At 35.3% G+C, this 17,737-nt stretch overlaps 1 protein-coding gene and 1 pseudogene across 1 annotated transcript; one reads left to right on the forward strand and one right to left on the reverse strand.

Moving 5' to 3' along the window:
* LOC109829836 lies at window positions 2,143-17,491 on the forward strand (annotated as a pseudogene).
* LOC109829837 (probable protein phosphatase 2C 49) lies at window positions 15,509-16,178 on the reverse strand. The gene is made up of 2 exons (XM_020396887.1): window positions 15,689-16,178; window positions 15,509-15,575 (listed from the first exon to the last, which is right to left on the reverse strand). The coding sequence occupies exons 1-2, from the start codon at window positions 16,034-16,036 to the stop codon at window positions 15,519-15,521; spliced, it is 405 nt and encodes a 134-aa protein (XP_020252476.1). The 5' UTR covers window positions 16,037-16,178; the 3' UTR covers window positions 15,509-15,518.

Consider the following 17,737-nt stretch of genomic DNA (forward strand, 5'->3'; position numbering starts at 1 on the left):
CAAAGGACCACTTTTATCTGATTGGTATTTTTCACCAGTTCGATATTTTCCTCTTGTTCTGATGACAGTTCTGATATTTCTTTCTGAGTCAAATGTGCAGCAATTAGACCTATTTTTTCGCGGCCTGCAAAAAATCGTAGTTGCGAAATCTCTTTCCTCTTTGCATATTTTGACCTTCTAGGTTTCGTCTTTACTATATTTAGAGGTAATATCATGCTATCTCTTTATTTGTCCCAATATTTACTTCCTTGTGGTGGACTTAACGTTCTTACATAAGTTTGGACGTAGTTATTATCCTTATATCTATGTATCAATAATTTTTTGGCACTTTTCTCATTAATAAACTAGTACTAATAACATCATGTGGGATTTCACCGCAGCAAAGTTTTGGGTCTAACTGCATATTTGGCTCCGAGAAAACACTATAACGTTGCCCGAACTAGAAAAATAAATACCAAACCGGTAACAAGGATTTTAAAAAAATATTAATCTAGCAATTTAGCCCAATTGAAAGTTAAGTCACCGACTTAAGAGTCAGGTCAGATGCACCTGCAATACATGTGTTTAAATAACACGGTTTTATGAGTTTCTTCTTTTCTTTAAGTCTTAATTGGCTGCTTGTCAAATGAAAATCAAGCACTTATGAAATTTAAATTTAAAATCAGGGAGCATGCATATCACTTAATAACTGTAATTATGATGGTTGGTCCGTAATTTTCAACCTTTTAGTCTGAATGCGTGTATTTGGATACATGTGGAGTTACTCTTATTAGTCTTATATGATGTCGATTTTGTGAAATGCTTGATGCGTAATGAACTAAGAAAGAATAAAAGTACACTATTATTAGTTGTAAATTAAATTGTTTTTATTTGCGTAAGTGGGCTCGAAGTCTGTAACAAAGCTTGAAGGTTAAGTAAGTTTAAGTACTTTTGCCAAGAAGTGTTTACTTTTTAAAAGATACTTTTGTCGTGGATTAAAAAGGGATTCGAATGTGACATCATTCGGTGATTTGCTTTCGGAGTGATCCTAGTTTTGTTCCACTTTTTTTTAGTATATAATACTTGGCCCTTGAATATATTTTTTGATGGACAAGTGGAAGATATTTAGCTCTGTGAAGGTCGTCTATTATGAAGGTGCAAGTTTGAAAACCTTAACAAAATATTATAATATAGCAAATAAACAAAGGTTTAGCTAACTTAATAGTTTGTTTCCAAAGAGTCAACGGTTTAGTCTTTGTTTTAAAATATCTTAAGCAGTTTGTAATGCCCGATATGATGATGTGCATGTATGTGCAAATTACAGTGTTCAAAAATCTTGAGCTCGGAGTGAATTTATTGATGATTTTTTTTATTTGTAAATACTTCAAACTATGTATTTGAATATCCATGTAAATTTCAAGATCTTGTCATATTGTATAGCTGTGATTAAAATCAATTTCTTCGGCCGCAACCTAATTCTATTTCTTTAAGCGAAGGAAGCAAAATGAACACGGAAAACATGATGCTTTAATTTATTTTATTTTGAATAAGATGCTTGACATCAAACTTTTTAATTGACAAGTGATAAATTGCAATAGCCACTGTCACATAAATATTTAATAAACTAATGAACAATAAATAAAAAGAAAATGTAAAGAAATTATGCATACAAGTTATATTTACAGTAATCTTTAATCTTGCAAAGGATAAATATCACCATTGAATCAATATACACACTATTACTAAAGAAAAACATTAAAGACAACAATGAGACATACCTATTGAAAGAGATTATGAAACAAGAGGAGAAATTGTTATAAAAAAATGTTAATTTATCGGTGTATAATTGAATCAAATACAAAATATATTACCAAATAAAACTAATGAATACAACAATTAAACGTACCTATTGAAGGAGAGGCTAAAGAAAGAGATTCTGAAACAAGAGAAGATTTTTTTTTTTTTATGAAAAACCGTATTAAAGAAAAAAGACAAAATCAATTCCATTTTAACAAAAAAAAGACAATATTAATTCGAATAGAATCTCCAAGCCCGTAAAGACCAAACTACAGGGCCTAAAGCCCAAATAGTTTCCAACGGCCCATAAAACCCATAAGGCTCAAATGCTTCGTCCGGATCAGCACAGCACGTGGGCTGATAGTCTGTCACAAGCCCCCGTTCCAATTTCCCCCCCTCAATTTTTAATTAACAATTCTTTTTTTTTTTAATTTCCTTATTCTTCTTTAAAATCACGAATCCACGCTTAACATTACTAACCGATGGCTTCTCTTCTTGAATCTAGATGGCAGGTATATCGCTTTCAATCGTCAATTACAACCCTAGGATGTCGATTATTATATATATATATTTTTATCATTTCCCCCCATTTTTTGGCTCCTTTATTTAGAGATCTCTCCTAAATAATAATCATCTCGAGTTGGTTAAGTTATGATCTGATATATTTTTTAGGGTGTATTTTCATAATTTGCAACCAGTTGCATTGTGTTGAGCGCACTGATTTTTATTAATTTGAAGGGGATTTCATTTGCACTTAGTTTTGCTGTATATGAGAGCATAAACAATTGACCCTTACATGGTAATTTTGAGGAATGAAAAATTTCTATAGGCTATTAAACTGCGGTCGCCATTTCAGAAGAGAAATCGTTTTGTTCCTTTAGAAGACACGGACACTGTGTAGTTTCCAAACCTCACACATGGGATCTGGTGAACAGAAATTCGTCCTGTTTCGGGTTTTGTCATCTGGGATTCAAGGATTAGGGTTTGGGAGTGCAAAGATCGATTTGTACCGAAATAATGTTAATTTTCCATATTGTCCCGAGTTCACGAAATAGGGTGAAGAGTTAACTGGGTCTAGAATTGTTTTGGTAAAAAATTGTTAAGCGGTTAATTGTTGGTTCGAAATAAGTAGTTAAGTTTTTGTTTATCTATTTTGTTTATGATGAACATTTGGGCAATGCATGCAACGTTTTGCTCGAGCGAGACATGTTATAGGTACCACTATGGTCAACAAGCTTGCTAATCAGTTGGAATATTTCAAATGATACACTTACCATGTGTGTATAGTGATTTAGATGTATCAATAATAACAATTACACATACTTTTCGTTCACTCCTTTTTGACTGTGTGAAGCGGAAAATTCTGCTAGATGGTGCCAATGTATTTATTTTCCTCATCTTGCAGTACCTAACAACTAATTTTAGTGATTTTCAATTGGCCACCCTGGGCTCTTTCATAATTCATGAAAGTGTGTTTTTCTTGTCTGGATCGACTTCCATCTGTATGCTTCGAAAGATTAGGACTTTTCAGCCAGTACAAAATTCAGGTTTGCCTGCAGAACCTCTCCAAACTGTTTTCAGCTACTCTGTTATCATATTGTTTTACAGACTTGTCTCCGCTAAAATATTACCCACTCTATTATGCTGCCACTGTCTGTCTATTAATTGGAAAATTTTCACGTTCTCACGGAGACCTGAATGGTTTATTGGTTTAGAGATAGGCTTCTAAATGCCTGGGCGCTACCTCTTGGGTTAGTCCAATAGCATCCATGTGCAAGCTTTTAGGTGGTAGAGAACCTTATCTTGCTTGAAATTTCAAAAAGTTCTTAATGGTAACTCTTCATGATAGAGTAAAAATGAGGACAAATACCATGTTTCATGCAGGATAGCACTGTTAACATGGGTTTCATATTGATACTTATAACCTTTGGCTTGAGAAGTAAAAGTGCCCTTCTAATTATGTACTAGAGGATCTCATCTCAAGTTAAATGAGTCTTCAACAAGTACTTCCATTTACTTATCTTGTGCCTCTTTTTACTGCATATAATTCATTATCTATAGCTAGTGAATTTTTGATAAACATTCGTCAACTACTTACCATATAAAATATTTCATATTGCAATAGAAGCCAACTAAACTGTGACTACAATACATATGTATATGGTCATGTAAAATGTACCCCGTGTCGTTAGCTCTATGACTTTTTCAACTTTTCTTCTCCTCATATAAGGTGATTTTTGTATTACAATCCCAGTGGACATCTGCTAAATGCAATTTCCCCTAAATTCTAACAACAACTCAAGACAGCTCAATGCCTTTAAAATTTATTAACCACAGCAGTACATACAACAGTAAGCTTAAGTCTCTTGAATAATTTGTATGTTCTAAAAGTATCTAAAAACAGTATGCAGGAAATTGTATATTACACACAAAACTCAGACAAACTCCTGATACCTTTGAAACTGAAAAAAGAAAATCAGAAGTTGCATGCCTGATATTGGAACCAAAATTGTTTTCAGACCTTGTCAATATGCAATGCTAGTTAGTTTCTCTATTTTCTTCTTAGGATTCTTTCTGATGCTCTTTTTTAACTTTCTTGGGAATTGATACACTTCTTCCATGCTTAAACTTGTTCCTGGTGTTTCCTGTGCATAATTCAATCACCTTCAACTTTATGTTTTCACAGTTAACATTTCATCTGTTTGATACCATGTTTTTCTCTGGATATTTTGAGATAGCTTTTTTTTTCTTATGTGATATCATATGCTGAGCCTCATTCATGGTCTAAGACTTCCACTTTATCTTCTAGTTTATGGTACCCTCATTTTATTTTGTGTATGGAAAATTAAAATGCTTTAAGAAGTTATTGATGATATAATCACAGGACCGTAGAGAGGTAAACTCAAGGATGGAATGGGTAAACTCAAGACAAAGAGGACCAGCTTGTTTCTTTTGTTTGAAGTGGTTGTTACATATGTTTTTGTAGGAGTGTTATATTATTTCAAATAGCTTTCTATTCCATCATAGAAGATTTCATATTCTACCGGGGACATAGGATACTGCATACAAAGTGGTTGTACAAGCACATCCACAGTGTTCATCATGAGCAAGTTATTTCCACTATTGGTCACTTATGATGTTCAAGGGATTTATTACTATATCTCTTATACAATGAATTATATGCAGATACGCAACTCCTTTTGGGTTGACTTCTGAGTATGCTCACCCCGCTGAAATATTGTTCCTCGGCTTTGCCACCATCTTTGGTCCTGCCATTAGGGGACCTCATCTATTCAGCCTATGGTTATGGATGAGTGTAAGAGTCTTGGAGACTGTTGGGGCTCACAGTGGATACCACTTCCCTTGGAGTCCTTCAAACTTTCTACCTTTATATGGAGGGTAAGTTTCAACAGTCCTTTCTTCGTGGGTGTATTGTTCATCAATCGATACCTGTTTTTTCTCAATAGGGTCAAGTTTCATGATTTCCATCATCGTGGCTTTCTACCAAAGCGGGAATTATGCATCGACTTTTACCTACATGGACTGGTGAGGATCTCCTTTTTTTTAATATATATATTGTGTCATCTAAGAAGCACTCTCATTGTTTAACTTGTGATGTATCCACTGAGTCATAACAAGTGTTACTCGTAAGTTGTAACCACTACAATCTTAATAATATTCTCATAAGTTTGGTGTGGCTTAGTGGAAAAGGGAAAAAGGGTTGTTTATAGGGAAAGGAAGCCACAGCTCATAATCTCTCTTGACCTATGTCAAACTTCGAATCATCAGCTTGAATGTCGTCTGAAGTGGCAGGAAAAAAAAGAAATTTTAAATCAGACTCCAAGATTTAGAGACCTGAAATTAATTTTTAAGGTCTTTGTAATAACGAAGACATGGTATTCCAAGCATTATGACATTATCATATTACGCAAATGTATAAAAGTCTTGACTCCCTTAGTTTGTTGGTTCCAAACTCTGGAATAAATAACCCAATTCTCCAAATGGGAGACACTTCCTGTAACGTTTAATACATAGACCCTTGGGCTATAACTCATGATTTTTGACAATTGTGATTTGTTTGGAATGAATGTAAATAAATTATGAGAACATGAAAATTCACGATTTTTGTGAGCTTTAACTTGCGATTTTCGTGAGCTATATGACCCACGAATTTTTAAGTTTTGAATCATTTCGAAAGATAGTACATTTATTAGATGAACATCAAAGTTTGGATTTTCATGGTTCATAACCTATAATTTTTAACAATTATGGTTTATTTTGAATGAATGCAAATAAATTATGCGTACAAAAGTTTACAATTTTCATGGGCTTTAATCCTTGATATTTGACAATTTTAGTTTGTTTTGAACAATGTAAATATATTATGTGTATCAAAATTCACAATTTCCATGAGCTATATCCCACAAATTTATCAATTTTGGTTTGTTTTAGACGAAAGTAAATTTCTAATGCGTACATTAAATTTAGCAATTTTCAAGGGTTAATAACTCATGATTGTTGACAATTTCGGTTCGTTTTGAACAGACGTTATGTGTACATAAAAATTTATGATTTTCATGGGTTGTAACCAATAAAATTTGGCAATTTTGCTTTGTTTCGGATGAATATAAATAAATTATGTGTACATAAAAAATTATGATTTTCTTGCACTATAGCCCTTGACTTTTGACAATTTTGGTCTATTTTGAAGGAATGTAAAATAAATTATGTGAACATCAAAATTCACAATTTTCATTAGCTAAATCTACAAATTCTGACAATTTTGGTTTGTTTTAAACGAATGTAAATTTATTATGCCTACATCTAAATTTGCCATTTTCATGAGCTATATAATCCTTAATTTTTTTTATTTTTATTAAATTTAAACAAAAATAAATTTATTATGTGTACATCAAAATTTGCTATTTTTATGGGCTATAACCTCATGATTTTTGACAATTTTCATTTATTTTGAACAAATAAATTCATTATGGGTATTTCAAAATTTATGAATTTTATGGGCTATAACCAAAAAATTTTGACAATTTTGCTTCATTTTGAACTACGATAAATTTATTATGCTTACATCTAAATTTGCCATTTTCATGGTCTATAACCCCCCGATTTTAGTTAATTTTAGTTTATTTTAAAAAAAGGTAAAAATAAATTATGTGTACGTCAAAATATGCGTTTTTCATGTGCTATAAGCTATGATTTTTGTTAATTTTAATTCATTTCAAACGAAAGTAAATTTATTATGTGTACATGAAATTTGCGATTTTCATGGGCTATAAGCCATAATTTTTTACAGTATTAGTTTGTTTGGAATGAAGTAAATAATTATGGGCATATCAAAAATTGCGATTTTCATGAGCTATAACCTATACATTTTTCAATATTGGATCATTTCAAATGAAAGTAAACTATTATGTGCATATCAAAATTTGTAATTTTCATGGGCTATATAAACCATGATTTTGACAATTTAGGTTCTTTTTGAACCATTGTAAATAAAATATGTTAACTTCAAAATTCGTGATGCATGATACTTGTCATTTTTTGTTCATTATGAACGGATATAAATAAACAGTGTTTACATAAAAATTAGTGATTTTTATGGGCTATCACTCACGATTTTTTACAATTTTGGTTCGTTTGGAACAAATATTGTAGGAACATGAGCATTCGCAAGTTTCATGAGCTGTAACTCACGAATTTTTCTAATATTGGTTCGTATTGAATGAAAGGAATTTATTATGTGTACATCAAAGTTTATGATTTTTATGGGCGATAACCCATGATTTTGATACTTTTTATTTGTTTTGATTGAATATAAATGAACTATGCATACATAAGAATTTGTGATTTTAATGGTGGGGTACAATCAACGATTTTTGACAATTTGGTTTATTTTGATAGAATGTAAATAAATTATGTGTATAAAAATTTTGTAATTTTATGGGCTATATCCAACGGAATTTGTCAATTTAGTTTGTTACAAATGGAAATAAATTTATTATGTGTACATCAAAGTTTGTGATTTTCATGAGCTATAACCCACAAATTTTTCAATATTGGATCTTTTCTAACAAAAGTAAATTTATTATCTGTACATGAAATTTGCGATTTTCATTGGTTATAACCCATTATTTTTAACAATTTTGGTCATTTTGAATAAATATAAATTTATTATGTGAACATAAAACTTGTGATTTTCATAGGCTATAATCCATGATTTTTGATAATTTTATTTCATTTTGGGCAAATATAAATTAATTATGTTTACTTTAAAATGCGTGATTTTCATGAGCTATCTATTATTTTTATTGATTTCGGTTTGTTTTGAACTAATGTAAATGTCCATAAAAGTTTGTGATTTTCATGCGCTATAAGCTATGATTTTTGACAATTTTGGTTTGTTTGGAACAAATGCATATAATTTTTGGCACATCAAAATTAACAATTTTCTTGAGCTTTAATACATAAATTTTATCAATTTTGGTTCGTATCGAATGAAAGTGTATTTATTATGTGTACATCAAATTTGAAGATTTTCATGGGCTATTTGTTTGCGGTGAAAATTGATTTTTTCATTGCTGAATCTATTACACGTTTATCGATTACAGATTCAAAGTAAAATTAGTCTTTCTATAAGACTTTCTTACATAATGAAAAAAATAAAAAAATACAACTCTCTTCAAACAAACGCAACGGGTGTTTATCGCTCGCTGCTTGCGTGGGATCTTGGCCTGTGACGGGGATGTTGATATCCATGGACCACCGTCGATCAGATCTGATTGCTGAAAAATCGGGCAGAGTTTCGTTGATTCACGAAGGAATCAAGAAACCGTAGCGCTTATCTCGACAACGGTGAGATAATTGCTCTTCTTAAGATTATCGCAACGGGATAATCTTAAGGAACGGACCCGGGGACTGCAGATCTGACGAGCTCCTCTTCTTTATGCCGACGAGCTAGATCCAATCTCTCCTCCTCCTCCTCTCTGAAATTCGTGCACTTTTGATCTTCAATCCGGCAGGGCTTCGCCTAATCTCCAAAATTCCAGATCCAAAAAAATGAGGGCCTGAGGCTGTATTTATAGGCTCCAAGGGAGTTCGGGTGGTTGAAACTGCACAACGGCCTATTTTTAGGCCTGGAGACACCCCTGGGTGTCTCAGCGAGGCCGAGACACCTTGGGGTGTCTCAACTCAGGCTGAGACGCTCTTTTCCGCGCACTTGTCCGTTTCCGCCGTAATTTCTTCGTCCGAACTTGGATTTGAGTGATTCAAAGTGCGTTGGAAAGCCGACGAGGAGATTTATAAGCTCCGATGATTAGATTGTTGTGGATTAAACCGGGACACATACGGCACTTCCCCTTTTGTAAGTGATGCGGGACTTCCGATCAGTTCATATCCTCATTATTCTGAAACTCCGTTACTCCACGTAGTTCGTCGATCCACTTTAGGCGTTCGTCGACGTCAATCAAGCTTCTGTGAATTGGATAGTGACGTTCATCGTCTTTTCTTAGCGTCGAGCCGTTCGTGGAGACCTATAGGCAATTTTCGATGCCTACACTATTAAGCCACGGATTTTAACAATTTTGGTTCGTTTGAAACAAATGTAAATAAATTATATGTACATTAATATTTGCTATTTTCATAAGCTACAGCCAATGATTTTTTTAATTTTAGTTTGTTTTGAATTGATATAAATAAATTATGTGTAGATATAAAACTGCTATTTTCATGGAATATACCCGTGATTTTTTATAATTTTAGTTCGATTTTAATAAATGTAAATAAATTATGTGTACTTAAAAATCTACGATTTTTATAGGTCATAACCCTTTATTTTTGACATTTTTGGTTCCTTTTGATGAATGTAAATAAATTATGTATACATAAAAACTTAATGATTTTTATGAGTTATAACCCACAAATTTCAACAATTTTGATTTATTTTGAACGAAATCAAATTTATTATGGGTATTTCAAAATTTGTGATTTTTTATTGGCTATGACTCACACTTTTTGTTGCAATCAATGAACATGACCCACTTTTTAGTTATTTTTTTCCATAATTGATGTCATCTGAGATCCATTAAGGATATCTCTCTAATATCGACTTGATATTTCATAATTATAGCAGAAAAACAGAAAAAAGCTGATTTACAAAATGAGTACATGTTGTTGGTTGCCACAAAAAAACTGTGTAAAGGCGGTTTATGTATAAATTGAAAATCAAATGTGGTTTCTGTAGACTTGTTTTTGAACAAAAGTCATGGATTATAGCTGGGTGTGCAATATCGTCTGGAGTCGGCTCAGATATACTTACTGTATTCGTATCCGCTTGTCAATCACGAATATGGATACATATACAAATATGCATTGATAAGAAAAATTCATATCAATATCCGCTAAAATTTAGATATGGATATGAATATGCATGTGGATATATAAGCAGATATACATGCGGATACAAAAAAGGGTATGAGAAGAGTAAATAATTTTGAAAAAAATATAGTTCATTTGATACAAAAGGGTTCATTACTATGTTAATATATCTAAGAAGATAAGATTAAATATCTTGATCATCAAAATTAACCTCAAATCTAGTAATCTATGGATTAAAACTATTGCAACAATATGACAAATATATACTCAGACATTTCGGTACATAACCATCTACACAACCAAATCATATCAGTTATAGATTTTAGTAATCATATCCATATCCTAATGGTAGATATTTCCTCAAGTATGGATCTTTTTGCACCCCTAATTATGTCCTATGAAAACGTCAAATTTTGACGTATGCATAATATATTTACATTTGTTGAAAACAAACAAAATTCACAAAAATCGTGGGTTATAGCTTATGAAAATCATGATTATGATGTTAATATAATTCAGTTAATTTTGTTCAAAACGAATCAAAATTGAAAAAGTCATGGGGTTATAGCTTATTAAAATCACAAATTTTGATGTACACATAATTTGTTAACATTGGTTCAAAATGAACCAAAATTATCAATAATTGTGGCTTAACAGCCCATGAAATCCGCCAATTTTGTATATGCATAATAAGTTTACTTTCATTCGAAGTGAACCAAAATTAATAAAATTTATTGGGATATAGCTCATGAAAACCATTATTTTTTATATAGACATAATTTATTTACATTCATTAAAAACAAACTAAAATTATCAAAAATCATGAATAATAGCCCATTAAAATTGCAATATTCATTTATACATAATTTATTTACATTTGTTTGAAACAAGCCAAAGTTGTCAAAAATCATAAGTTATAGTCAATGAAAATTGTAAATTTTGACGTTCACATAATAATTTTACTTCGTTCGAAATTGTCCAAAATTAAAGAATTCATGGGTTATATCTAATGAAAATTGCAAATATACATGTACACATAACTTATTTACCATCATTTGAAACGAAACATAATTCAAAAAAAATAATGGATTATAGCACTTGAAAATCATAAATTTTAACGTACACATAATACATAGGTATTTGTTCAACTCAAATGAAAATTGATGAAATCGTGGGTAATAGTTCATGAAAATCATGATTGTTGATGTACACATAATTTAGGTACTTACGTTCAAAACAAATCAAACTTGAAAAAATCGTGAGTTATATAGCTCATGAAAATGACAAATTTTGATGTACATGCAGTTTATTTTACTTTTGTTCAAAACAAACCAAAATTTAAAATCATAGGTTACAACTCATGAAAAACGCAAATTTTGATCTCCGCATAATTTATTTGCATTCTTTTATGTACATATAGTTCATTTACATTCGATCAACACGGAATCATAATTGTCATAAAATCATAGGTTACAGCCCATGAAAATTTTAAATTTTTATGTACACCTAATAAGTTCACTTTTATCCGAAATGAACCAAAGTTTACAAAAATCATAGGTTACCTCATGAAATCGTAAATTTTGAAGTTGACAATTTTATTGGGGTTTTGCCCGCCTAGAAACCTCATTGGACTTTTATATTTTCATTTCCAAGAAAATTGGGCTTATTTGGATTCTTTCCGTTACCTGAACGGAGGATAAGGGGTTTCTAAAGCCCATCCCCAAAATTTGATATAAAGACTTGGTTGTGCTATTTTAGCTTAATCCCATGGGCTAAACATTAGTTTATATAGCATTTTGATATAAAGACTTGGTTGTGCATTTTCTTTTGACCAGTAAACCAACAATTCTCACGCTCTTATGTGATCCTTGTGCATGTTTTGAGGGGGCATCTAATATCAATGACCGTTCCTGGGTCACTCCACGGTCCGTGGACTGAGAAACGCTGCGGCATATTACCTTGGACTATGTTTGGCATAAATTCTTAGGTTTCTCTTGATTATGCAGTACTTCATGCCAACACGCAATTTTTGTTTCAATGACACTATTTTCCTCCTGTCGCGACCCTGGGGTCTGAACCCATTCGGATCCTGGGGGGCGCGACACATCTGTTTGTAAAGCGTAAACTTTTATCCGCGGTACATTTCACCATAATCATAGCTCGACTTTTTCGATAACAAAACTAGCACCACCTGTTTCGATTCTTTTTTCTCGTGGCATATTTCTCAAAAGATCGATTACGTACATTCGGGGCTTAGAATCTTATTTATGAAGTTTATACACTAGCTTTCTAAGTACCTCATCATGTTTCAGTTTATTTGGCACCGATAAAGATTACTGGAAGCAGAGAGCGCTCCAGACTGAAGGAAAAGAACTCTTAAGAAACAATCAGGTGCAAGAGTTTATTGGACTCGTATTTCTCTGGAGTTAGGTAAAAGTCGTGGTATTTTTGCATATATTTGGACAACATCCTAAAGTTTTACATCTTAGTTCTTTCTTTTCTTTTATACTAAAAGGCCACCGTCCTGTTTTAAATTTGCAATCTCTCGTTATCCAACCCTTCGCTTAGCCCATAAGCCAGAGTCACGCCTTACCTCCAGTATCTTTGAATCGTTGTTTACTGTTTATCATGTGTGTCTTTTTCTACTTTTTACTTTTTTTTCTTTTTTTTTATTTAGTGGGGTTCTATAGCAGCACTCATGTTGATTGTTGATTGATTCATTTATATTAATCCCACATATAGTGGTGAATAATTGATAGTGTTCAGCAGTCAGATTGACTCTGCTATGATTAGGCTTCATGGCTTCACACATCCGCTTTCTTATGATCTTTTCTCGACTGGATCTTACTTTGATAATCTAAAGAGCGAGTTTGCCAACTTTGCACTAATCCGGTTAAGATCTCGACCGATTAAAAGATATCCTAGTTAAGAGATTCTTTTTTGAAAAAAAAAAAAAGTAGTCCAGTCTTGTACGGGTGTCTGCCAAAAACATCTTAAGCCCTTAAAAGCTAGTTTTATTATCTTGGTTAGTGTGTGAGTTACCAAATAGGCTACATGATTAAGTGTGAACAGACACGGTTGGTTCGATCGGTTTTGACCGATTCTAACCAAGTCGAACCGAACCGCGGTAAATCCTGAGGCTAATGGTAATTAGATTCATTCTATTAGTTTCTGGCAGAAAATAACTTGGGGTCTGTATGGATCGTGGACTGTTTACATGTATATGGATTCCACGGTGCTGGATTATCGATAGTCGTCAGCATTCAGATTGACTATTATATACTGTTATATTAGCCTTCACTAATCTTCAATCCAAATCTGTTCCTTATGATATTTATCGTCACGACTAATTATCCTACCTTAATAATCAACACGTAACACGTAGCCTCATTGTAGCTGGTCCCTACCTAAAAAGTTTCTAAGACAAGGGTGTTTAATGACACGTCACCATCGAATCTCCATTCAGAGATTAGCCTCGTTAATAGTCTTTGCCACCCGTTGTTGTTCCTCCTAATTCCAGTCAAGCGTGCTTAAGTAATCAACCCAACCCATGCCCTACCTCTGCCCGCCCCTGACCCTTTCTTTTCTGTGCCACCGCACTAGTCTCGCATGACGTGTCCGTCTCTACTTTTCCCTACACGACATTCAGCCTAACGTCCCAATTGATTATTATGTTGTAGAGTATGATGAAATTTTCAAAATTGCCTCAACCGAAACCACGACAAATTAGTATCGCAATTAACTCAAATTGGATCGATTTTTATAATTAAAAGTGAATAGGGCTATTTCTTCTAAAAAAATTCTGTTGAGACGATTTTGAAAATTTCTTTTGTAGAGTATTATTACTAGAAGGCTTAACTACTACACTTAAATACCCTGTAGTTTTTCCTCCGCCGCACTTCATATACCCTCACTAGGTTTATGTACCCTAAAGTTTTTAAAATTTGTGCTTAAATACTCTCAATTTGTTTAATTGAGGGTATTTAAGTACAAGTTTAAAAAACTTTAGAGGGTATGTAAGTACAAATTTTAAAAACTCGGTAATATCTAAGCGCATGCTCGAAGACTTTATAATTTAGGGTATATAATGGCGAAGACTTTATATAATTTAGGGTATATAATGGCGAATCTGATATTGCTAGAGCTCATAAAGCTTTAAAAAAAACCCGTGACGTTTGATGATTATTATTACGTAGTTGAAATGGTAAAAGAGTTATAATCAAAACACACAACCATGATTGTTAGATTTTAGCCCCTCCGCAAAAACCAGTTACCATTTTTGTTCTTCTTTCTAGCCTTTCTTCCCGTCCCTGAAATATTTCTTTCTTCCGTGACGCCAACTTACCGTGATCACTAAAACAGTAGTTCTCTACGTAACAACTTTATAAAAACACGATCGTGTATAGTTTGACATGAACTATATTGTCATCTATCATTCAAACAATTCAAGAAAAATTCGAGGAATCTCAATTAACATTTTCACCTCCGCCGCTTGCTATATACCAACTCCTCAACCTGGATTTCTTGGAAGGAGCCCCTCCTCATTTACACCTCGCCCAACAACCAATATCGACTAATTCACCTAATAAAATAAAAACATAAAAAACAAATAAATAAGCAAAAACCATAACAAGTTCTCCTTCAACTCGTAGCTACAAGGTCCTCCTGAGGTCGATCACAACCACGCTCACATTGTCGGCGCTCCGCCTCGCAACGCCAACTTCGTCAGCAACACGGCCGCGTCGGAGCACGCCCTTCCCCGACTCGTTACCCGCCCCCCGGCCTGCTGCCCCGCAGGACCGATCCTAACGACATTGCACGCCACCTCGTTGCTCACCACGTCCCACAGCCCGTCGCTGGTCAGGTCAGGCATCGTCTTCCTGCGGGGTGGCGCCCGGGGGTGGCGCCTTAGGAGTGTGCAGCAGCGCCGAGCACCCTCGGCCGTGTGGATACCGACCAGCCGGGATCGCTCAAAAGGCTCGTCGCGATCGAGAGGGGGGAAACGCGGGACTTGTTGGGTGGGCGGAGGACGACGGCCGTGATGGATGGGGATGATCCGGGGAGCGTGGGATCGAGAGGGAGGGAGGCACGGATGCGGCGAGGGTTGGTCAGGCGTTGGACGCGTTGGACCTGCTGGAGACGAACGGCGACGAACGGCGGTGGACCCCACGTGATCGGATTTTAGGGTATTGGAGCTCGCAGCCGGCCCAGCCCTTGGGGGCGGCCTTTTTCCGCCCCTTTTTTTTTTTGGCGGCGCCCAACTTGCCGCGCGGCCAGGGTGGGCTAATCGGCCTCGCGGCGGTCAATCCTTCTGCGAAAGCTGCGCGCTCATTAATCTCCGCCAGCGCTTATCAGATTCCGACCCGATACGATCTGTTTCGGCCGATACGATCTCGTGCATCCGGTCTCTGCACAAAGTCGCCACCTGAGCCATCAGATTCCCAGAAAAAAAAATCAGCAAAATTGGAAGATTAGAGAGAGAGGAACGCGTCTGTAGAATTTTTTTTATTAGCGAACTCACGTGAGAGCAGCCGTGGCCATCAAAAACACCGAAAAAATGAAGCTTTCCGTCGGCTCCGGAGCTTCTCTTTGCAAAATCCGGCCGTATCGATACGGCGTCCTCCATCTCCTTCCTCCGCCCACGAACGGACGTCATCCCGTACCTCGGACACCGATCCCATCCACTCAACCCCCTATCGCTTCCCGCGATCTCGACTTTCTTCCTCTTCCGGCTGAACTCGCCGGCGATCGCCGTGGCGTCGACTCCTGCGAGGAAATTGAACCGCCCGACCTCCTCCCTCCGCCGCCGCGGAGCGCGTGGGCTCGCCTCGCACATCTCGGTCGTGGCATCGGAGCAAATCTGCGCCATTAGTTGATTAAAAAAAAAAAGCCTTGAAGAATTGATGATATATTTTCGAAATTATTTCGGTTTCGAACCGTGAGCGGGGGAATAAAAAGGGGGAAGGGGCGCCCGCCTTTTCGCCGAACTGGTGCCGTTGGACCGGCAGCTGCCGGTTATTGAGGCAGTGGGGCCCGGGAAAGGCATAGTTTGATGTGGTGACGTTCGTGTTTCTTTTTTGAGGAGATCCGAGCCGTTTGGTTTTGGGCATCGCGAGCCCCTCTCATCGCGGTGCGGCCACGCGTGGGACGCGGACGGGACAGCTGGCGTTATTGAGTCCCACACGCGGTGTCACAGCGCCCTGTCGCTGTTTGGCGTGGCCGTGGGCCCCGCTGGGTGGCTTGCTGTCTCTAGACTCTGTACTCTGCTTTAGGACACTTGGCATGACAAATATTTGTTGGGAAAACTCCTCATAAAAGTGTGTTCCAAGAAAATGATATAAGATGATACCTAATCTAGCTTTAATATTATGAGTACATATTGACTGTTCTAATGATAATGACATTGGTGTGGGCTAGTGTTAATTAATGGTTCTAATATGCAAATATTATTTATCTAAAGTTAAAAATTCAGATATTGGAATTGAAACTCAAAACTGTTGTTTGTAACATAACACATTAAGTAGTTACAAATAAAATTTGAAAGAATATCGATGTGTTTTAAATCATGTATCAGAAGGTGGGAAAAAAAAATCAAGCGATGTTATAAAAATTATGAAATGTTAGATTTTTGACCACATATGATACTGATATATTTAAATGGTGACATTATTAATAATAGCTTATCTCAATTCATAAGGTGTGTATTAAGTTTCATGCTCCTTTAGATGTTCTCATTTCCTCTCCATATATACTTGTTATATTAGTTTAATATGTTTATTATACAGTTTGAACATCTCAACTTTCAACTTTATAGTTCAAAACATCCTCATTGCACACGAAATCTTCCGGTGTAATTTGTAATTTGTTTCTTATTTCTATTGATGAGCGCGAATATGTGAGTGAGGGGGTAAAAAATAAAAAGTCTTTTTGATGGCTGATGTATTGGACGGTGTTTCCACGTGTAGGCTGGTGCGGGGACACGTTTCACAGTTTGGTGGAAAATTTCTTTTTAGATGCTAATAAATAGCACCAAGTGGCATTCTTTTGGGAGGGAGCACTGGACTGACGCGTGTCCATTCTCACCTGCAGGCAAATGTTTTTTTTTTCTTCTTCAAGAAATTGGTGGATGACTTGGACGCTCGGCATGGAATTTTTGGGGGACGATCTAGACGTTTGACTTGTTTTAGCCGGTTAACGTTTCTCATGGCAAATGGGATTTGGATTTTGAGTCACGCTAGTTCGACTACTTCGCGATCAAATTGTTGGCGGTAGGAAATAGGAGGAACAATTTTTCAAAACGGACTGATTTTTTTTTTTTTTTCAAAACCGACTGTTTTTTTTTTATTTATCAAAATCGACCCGGTTTTGTGATTAGGCTGCTAATCACTATCCTAAATAGTCGGGGTTGGCAACCCCGACTATTTAGGAGGGTGTTAAACCCTAATTAAAGGGTGATTAGCAGGTTAATCACTATCCTAAATAGTCGGGGTTGCCAACCCCGACTATTTAGGATAGTGATTAGCCTGCTAATCACAAAACCGGGTCGATTTTGATAAATAAAAAAAAAACA

The sequence above is a fragment of the Asparagus officinalis genome, chromosome 2 (genome assembly GCF_001876935.1).
Source record: "Asparagus officinalis chromosome 2, Aspof.V1, whole genome shotgun sequence".
Taxonomy (NCBI): domain Eukaryota; kingdom Viridiplantae; phylum Streptophyta; class Magnoliopsida; order Asparagales; family Asparagaceae; genus Asparagus; species Asparagus officinalis.

What these genes read in the sequence shown, in the direction of transcription:
- LOC109829837 (XM_020396887.1), bottom strand. Translation starts at nt 16,036, where the DNA reads ATGGCGCAGATTTGCTCCGATGCCACGACCGAGATGTGCGAGGCGAGC. An exon ending in ATGGCCACGGCTGCTCTCAC is followed by an intron (nt 15,576 to 15,688) that starts GTGAGTTCGCTA and finishes GACTTTGTGCAG; the next exon opens with AGACCGGATGCACGAGATCG.